General features: G+C 40.1%; 2 protein-coding genes across 2 annotated transcripts; both read right to left on the reverse strand.

Moving 5' to 3' along the window:
- Positions 1-475: 475 nt before the first annotated feature.
- On the reverse strand, positions 476-3357 carry LOC144074772 (protein limb expression 1-like). Its single transcript, XM_077601364.1, has 6 exons — positions 2735-3357; positions 2387-2592; positions 1815-1955; positions 1619-1714; positions 1415-1492; positions 476-1325 (listed from the first exon to the last, which is right to left on the reverse strand). Exons 1-6 carry the CDS (start codon positions 2808-2810, stop codon positions 870-872), a joined length of 1053 nt encoding a protein of 350 aa, XP_077457490.1. The 5' UTR covers positions 2811-3357; the 3' UTR covers positions 476-869.
- A 137-nt stretch (positions 3358-3494) lies between these two features.
- riok2 (RIO kinase 2 (yeast)) lies at positions 3495-7479 on the reverse strand. Its single transcript, XM_077601363.1, has 10 exons — positions 7282-7479; positions 6224-6362; positions 6018-6134; positions 5746-5921; positions 5564-5652; positions 5286-5477; positions 5097-5189; positions 4478-4873; positions 4206-4305; positions 3495-4095 (listed from the first exon to the last, which is right to left on the reverse strand). Exons 1-10 carry the CDS (start codon positions 7345-7347, stop codon positions 3934-3936), a joined length of 1530 nt encoding a protein of 509 aa, XP_077457489.1. The 5' UTR covers positions 7348-7479; the 3' UTR covers positions 3495-3933.
- Positions 7480-7891: the final 412 nt, after the last annotated feature.

Genomic DNA, 7891 nt, shown 5'->3' on the forward strand with positions numbered 1-7891 from the left:
GTTGCTGTTAAATGATTAAATCAAAACGTCAAAGGAAATGAAACCACTGTACCGTATTAAGAAATAATTTGCATACTTGATACGAGGCTACTAGTTTTTTAACACGTGTATTTATGTTTAATAATCATTCAAATACTTCATATGGAGAATTTAATTGACTATCAGGAGGCCTTAATAATCTCAAATGTGACTATTAAATAACTGAATTCGTCCCTATGTGGAATGAATCTATTGAAACGAAACCTTACGAAAACCAGTTTGAAACTCTGATTCATAACCCCTGAAATGCAACCATTAACCCGAAACCTGATCCCGCCTATCTATTAATATATGACGTTTACTTTCAGAATTTATGTACTGAACCAAAAATAAAACAATCAAGTACGCATCACAATAATTTTTTCTACTTATCAAAATGTCAAATGAAAAATCAAACACATACATCAACAACAATTCTATTAAAAGTGACTGAAAGACTATATTTATTTTCCCTTTTCAATTATATAAACATGAAGCCATCCTACAAGTAATGCCTCGTCACCTCCAAATCAAAACTCCAATCATTTACCCTGAACTGTGAAAATACGAGGTTATTATGTTATTTATATTAAAAACAACATTCAAGCATAAAGTGAACACCAGGTCTGCCACAAAACACATTTAAATGTTACTTTTGGGACTATTAAGTTAGACATGTACACAATAGTTGGCATACTAAAATAATGTTATTCTTGCCGTGAATAAAATAGGCTTGCAAATAACTACTCTTGTGTTAAATAAATATTATACAATTGAATTAATCCATTATGACAAAACTGTGTCTTGACCCACTATATTGTATATGCGTGGAGCACTGAAATATTTACATTTCATGTATCCAGAAATACATTCTCCTTTTGTGAGTACAATTGTGTGCAAAATGAACAAGTTGAGAGACAATCTGAAGTAAACTGGCTTCCACAATTTCCACAAACTGCCAAATTTGTGTGCTCATGGAGGGTTGGTGATGGACTACATGAAGATCTTACTGAAGCTTCCTTATCCTGCAAGGGTAGTTGTTCTTTGCTATCAGATGCCTGGCTTTGAAAATCAAGCGTGTGGTGAATATAAGCTTGACTGAGAGCCAAAGTAAGGATGCTTGTCTTCTCCTTGTAAAAGCGCAGTTCCATTCCTCGATGGCGAGCCAACAGCAGCTGTCTTTGCGCCACTTGCAGCTCCTCCCTGAGTTGACCCGCTGATCTCTGCTCCCGTCCGAGCCAGTCCAGAGCCATGCTGCTGCGCAAGTACTCGTCGAGACCACGCTTGGTGTAATAGGTAATCACGCTCTGTATGGGGAGAAAAGGGCTTTACAGCTGAGATTTCACTTTGCAGGAAATAAAAGATTCTCTTGGTACACACACCGTGCATACATTACCTGGCGAGAACATTGCCTTTCTCTCAGAATTTTTAGTGTTCCATTCCAGTGCAACAATTGAAAAACTGTCATCATCTCCTGTAGTTATGTGAGACAACAAAATTAATTATATGCAGGTATGATAGAGCCTTACAGAAATGTACAAAAGCTCTCAAGAGATTCTAGATAGAATAAATACCATCTGTCCAGGGTCATTTTTTTTACCTGGAACTCCAGCATGGTCCTTCCCATGTAAGAGTGCAGAAGCAGACTGTATGTTCCTATATGTGTGCTTGAATCATGTGCATCTTCAAGAGAAACCTGGCCATAGACAAAGTCAATAAAATATTATGATTTGAATCGACTACTTGTCCTCCTTTTGGCCCACTGCATTGGTCAGATTGGACGTGTTGAAACTCACATCACTCTCTAAGGTAGCTTGCTGCAGACTGTGAGAGATGAACTGAGGGCAGATACGTCGACAAGGGAGCTCGTTGACAAGTGAGTTCATCAGAGCCACTCGGGCAGCATCTCGACGTGCCTCTGCTTGAGTGTTGCACAGCTAGGAAGATGGTGAAAAATTCAAAGTTATTTCTCTTGATTTCAACATGAACACTTGAACTCTTCACTGCAGATTATCGGGGGAGAAAAGTTCAAATCATTAAAGAGAAGCAGTCAGTTTTACAGATTGGAGTTCACTGGAGTCACAAGACACTTCTGAAAAAGACCACGAGATCCTGTTAAAAAATATGAACTGTAAGCCACCCTCAAAAGGGCTAGAAATGAATCCTCCTTAATGTAAGGCACTAAATGTTTTGTTTCATCAAAATAATTTACTGAGCATGTCATCGGGCAAATGACAATAAATCTGAGAGGGTTGTTGCTTATTTACCTGTTTGTCTTGACAATATTTATGCACAGCCGCCCTATTTTAAGATCACTATGTCATTAGAAAAAATGTCCTGGGTAAATAAACAAATGGAAACGACACACCTTATAGTTTCCAAAGCAACTTCCTCCTGGCAGCGTGACATAACAGACAAACGGCGGACCCGTGGAAGCGTCAGACTCGTACAGAAGCAGGGTTTCCATTTGGACCACTTTATTCCCGACACAACCATTTGATCCGACGGAGGAGCCATCCATTTGACCCGACTGTTTCTGCTCCCAAAAGTTATGGAGCATGGCCACAACATTAACTGTAAACACATGGTGAGGACATGATAGACACATGAACACAACCAAGGTGGATATTCAAATCAATAAATTCAATATACAATTTAAATAGTAGTACATTTACCTTCATGGGGGAGTAGAAGTGTGAATAGAAAGTTTACTCACATTTTTTAGGGCTGAGGTCAATGTCGCTCCGGGACAAGTAGGACATGAGTGTGTCCTCATTTTCCACTTTATTCATTCTCGTTGACAAATTCCTATAAATTCACAGTCCACTTGTCTCCTTCACCTGCCCCAAGGTTTCACTGCCATCTCTTTTCCGAAATGAACATTACAGGGAAATAACTCAAAATCCCCCCTTCCAAAAACTCATTTCAGTTTCTCCCCCTCCCCTTCCCTCGGGTCCACCCAGTCTCAGTATGTTTTTTTGTTTGAAGCAGACCACCTTTGTCACTCTCGCTGCCAATTAGCTTCGAGGGCCCCTCACTTTCTTATACGCAGAGGTGCAGCCCAGGAATGCTGAGCCCCTCCCATCAAGCTGTGCAGCTGGCTAATCCCTGACCAGTCACTTTTAAAGCTGCATATAGTAATTGTACACTTGCCTACTCAAGAACTTCTTGGTATGAGCTCGACGTAAAGGTGTTCAAAGTTTCAACATGCTCTATTACAAATAAAACTGTGAATTCATTTAGAATAACGCGTGGGAAGGGGGTGCCCAAAAACCTGACCCACAACTTTTTCAGCCCAGTGAGCTCAGGGTCTGAGCTCCATTCATCCTCTTGGAAATGAATAGCCTTTGTTCAAGTTGGAATTCACTTGCTTTCTCAATACCGCCAACAAATCGGACCAAATTCTGAGAAGTGACACTTTCCACAACTAGATAAACTTTACAACTAAGTATTGATTGAATTCAGAGGCCATTCCCTTCATTGAAATGATGTTCATTTATTTTTCTTACTTATTAACCAATGTATTTTGTTTATCACTCTGTGTGCATGTATAAGTTTTCATCATTTGCGCTTAACACTCAAAACTGTTCATCTGCCAGTCAAATTGAACTCCAAATATGAATAAACATTACATATAATGTTAGATTTCTTTTTTAGGTTTCCCATTTGACCTTAACACATTTGTCGTCAATTTGAGTTGTTACAAAAGGCAAATAATACACATTGAGCATTGCTTAAATGGCAGCATAGTTAAAGAGACAGCCTCATTAATGTACCATTGCATTGCATGGTGACAGTTGACCACAACGAGGAATTTCCATTTTAAGTAGACAAAATGGGATGTTAACGCCCAAATAGTTTTGCAGGTGTGATCGAGTTTACCCACTGAAAACAAGAGTAGTATCAGATAAGCATTCATCCCCAGAAGGTGGCGGTCTCCAAACTGGACTTAATGTTGCTTTGATTTTCCCGTCTGGATTGGGTGACCAAGCTGGCTTCTCCTTTCTGCAGACGTCTCCTCTGTGCCGACTTCTGTTGTTTGGTGAGCTGTCTCCGCACTTTCTGACGGACCAACTCCTGCATCACAAAACATTGTTTTACTTAGTTGCAACACAACCTGACAGACCCCAGCCACAGCTTTCTAAAAGAGCAATTTGGCATTGTCTAGACGTCAGCTTTTTTCTTACGGGTGGGATGGTTGAGCAGCTTCCTACACTGCCCACCGTAGCCTCGCTGTCCACCCTCCTCCTCCTGTGCTCTGCCATCTGTAGAAGGCTGTCAGAGTCCCTGAAAAACATGAAATGATTGAGTTTTGAGTCATCTTGCAGTCGTTATAGTTTGGAATGAGTATTTTAAATAGTCACACAGAAAATGTAGGTTGTTAAAATACAGGGATCAGAAAAGGCTAGAATGTTTGAAAGGACTGTCACAAAAAACTACACTATGCTATCGCCAATACCTGAAAGGTTGGAACTCTTTGTTCAATGCGGAAAGGTCTGAGAGTTCTGGGAAATTATCTGCCAACTCTTCTTCCAAGTCATTCACTGTCTTGTCCAGGGTTCTTGGATCAGAATTGATTTCATCCCCTTCAGATTTTTCACTCTCCTCCACTTTGGCACCATTTGTCTCGCTGACCTTCAGGCCTTCCAATTCCAGAATTGCATTATCGTATTCCGCCACATCCAGACTTTGCTCTTCCGTTTCGACATCCTCGACGGTGTCCTCTATGTCGCTGTCTTCTTCCTCGTCATCCTGCTCTCCTTCAGGTCCAGCTGGATATAACACGACGGCCTCTTCCTCCAGCTCTTTGGTGAAGCCACTTGCTGAGACCTCAATATCCAGAGAATGTGAACGTCTGTAAGAAAGAACAAATGTTTTTAAAAAAGAAAAAAAAAGAACACTCCTTAACAAGATCCTAGGCCAAATTAGAAACTCAAACTAAAATAGCTCTTTAACATCTAAATCACACATTGAAACTTCTACAGGTTTTCATGGGGAAAAGTCAAGACACAGATTTAAATATTTGTTGTTGTTGCTATATTTAAGTACGCCATTGTATACAACCAGACAGGTGTTACCTGATATCTTTGAAGGTTGGAAAGAGCTCACTCTCGTAACCAAATCGTCTTGCAAAGAAATCTCTTATGCATTTTACATCTCGATCAAAATACCTAAGAAGCAAAAAAAAGAAGAAGATGGATTTGCATTTTTGGACTCATTTGATATGTTTCATTCACATTGCGACGCTTGTAGGCAGCGGAGCCTACCATTCAGCATTAGCATGGGAAGTGGATACCATCTGAGGGAAATCGATCATTGTTATGTGATCCTGATCGTCAAGCATCAGGTTGAATTCGTTAAAGTCTCCATGAATCAGGCCGTAGTTGGCCAGTTTGACGATGAGATCCATAAACTCGCTGTAGAGGCCGGGTGGATCTTGCAGTTCGTGCACCTGACACCTGATAGTAGGATGAATATAATTTATGAGAAAATGTGGCATGAGAAAACACCTGATGAAAGAAAATGATATGACATATTTCCATACAGTGGATGTCCATTTATGAGCTCCATTACTACTGCGTGTCTGTTGTAGTCCACCGGCTTAGGAACAGGGAAGCCGCGGTCATAAAGTGCCTGCGGAAAAACGATTCACCGCATTCGCAATCTCTTCTACTGCACAGTAACGAGTAGCCGTTTTCACCTTTAGATTGAAAATATGGATTATACCTTCATGTAGGCAAACTCTTTCATTGCAGAGAGGCGAGAAAGGTAGAGCCAGGACATGTTCTTTCTGTGTTTGTGGTAATCTCTCTTATTCTTCAGGTTACGGAAAGAGGTGCGACCCAATCTGTGCAGTTTGAGAGCGTACTGTTCCCCCTCTGAATTTGCCACAATATAAATATCTAAAGAAATGGGAAAAAGATAGATAAAAATGCCAAATGATCTATGATCATACTGGCACAGGAGAATTTAGTTGGTAGAATTTGTCTCATCTATACCTGACTCTTTCCCTACACCCATTTGGTTTCCAACTGAAGCGATAACATCCCTGGCAGACAAGGTCTTTAGGGCTAGGTAGTCATATCCTCCAAAGTTCAACCTATAGCCCTGCACAGCTAAAATAAAACACAAGGCATTAGGACAAAACATGCATTTCTATTAACAAACACGGACATAATGAGACAGAAAGAAGAGTCAAAATTACTCTTGCAGCGTTCGTAGACAACAAGTTTATGTTTGACCAATTCTCGGAGGATCTTGTTGCAGCCGCCATGTTTGAGGCTGGCAATGGCAGAGAGGAGACTGACTGGAACAATCTCATGGTTTTTCATTCCCATCTCAACCTATGAAAGCATAGAATAATAACATATAAAATTCAGGAAAGTAGACTTTATGCTTCAGTGATTAAAACATTGTGACAAATAGGTCATGTGATTTGGACTACCATTATTTATTCATTCATTCATTCTATGAATCGCTTTATCCTCACGAGGGTCGCGGGGGGGGCTGTAGCCTATCTCGGCTGACTTCGAGCCAGAGGCGGGGAACACCCTGAATCGGTGGCCAGCCAATCGCAAGGCACAAGGAGACGGACAACCATTCACGCCCACACTCATACCTAGGGGCAATTTAGAGTGTCCAATCAGCCTACCATGCATGTTTTTATAATGTGGGAGAAAACTGGAGTACCCGGAGAAAACACACGCAGGCCTGGGGAGAACATGCAAACTACACACCGACCTGGATTTGAACCCAGGTCCCCAGACCTGTGAGGCCGACGTGCTAACCACTCAAGCCGCCGGACTACCATTAGTAATTTATTCATCAAGAACATTGTAATTAGATTTTTATCTTTTGAAGACACTGACAAATCATAACATTAGCTACAACTACATACACAATCTAATGAAAAAAATGATTAAATATAAATCAATTCACTGGCTGCCATTGACCGTGATCTATGAAGTTGCTTTAAAAAATGTAGTGTTATTTTATTGGAAACACATAAATAACATTCTTACTCTAACAGCTATAACATCGCGAGGACCCTAATGAGTTGCCATTGACGTCAAAAGATGTCCAATCGATTTGTCAAGAAATCGGAGCGATTGTTCCCACGAATGCAGTTACACAAGCTGAATAACATTAAAAACATAACGACTGGTTCCATCTTTAGCTAACATGCCGATTTAACATCAACAAAGTCCAACAAAATTAGCCAAAGCTAATACAATTTTGATAAATATGAGAAATGTATTTTACCGCTGTGAGCACACGGAAGTCTTCTCGAGATAAGTATCGCAAAATCACCACATTCAGCTTCCCCATATTTTAAAAGGTGAGTACGGATCAAATAATTAATAATTGAAAAAAAATAAGTCAAAATAAAAGCCCTATGCTTTTTGTAAACACATGGCCATTGCGGAAGTTGAGGAGCGGAAATTATGTCAGGTGACGCGCAGCTTGAAACTCCCCAAAAGGATAAATGAGCACCATCTAGTGGTCAATATAAGACTTTCTAGCCTTTTGGTGACCTTTTCTTTTCGTTCTAAATAGCAATATTTGAGCAAGTTGGTGGGAACAAGAAATGCTGGGTATAAAGAAATTGACTGTCATTTATTTCCCATCAATTTATTTTTTAAAAATTAAGAAAGATTTACACTTATCCCTTTACAAAGGAGAAACAAAACTGCTTGCATGTTGGTGGATCCTTGAAACGCGCACAGAAATGAATTATTAGTCGTGCAAAGCCATAATAAACTTACAGTAGTAAATCAGTAGCTTGAGGGATTTCCATGGTCCAAAGTCCTTTGTAGTATTGCATTCTGATGCTAGATGGCGCTGTGATACAATATGGAGTCAGTATATACAG

The sequence above is a fragment of the Stigmatopora argus genome, chromosome 5 (assembly GCF_051989625.1).
Source record: "Stigmatopora argus isolate UIUO_Sarg chromosome 5, RoL_Sarg_1.0, whole genome shotgun sequence".
Taxonomy (NCBI): domain Eukaryota; kingdom Metazoa; phylum Chordata; class Actinopteri; order Syngnathiformes; family Syngnathidae; genus Stigmatopora; species Stigmatopora argus.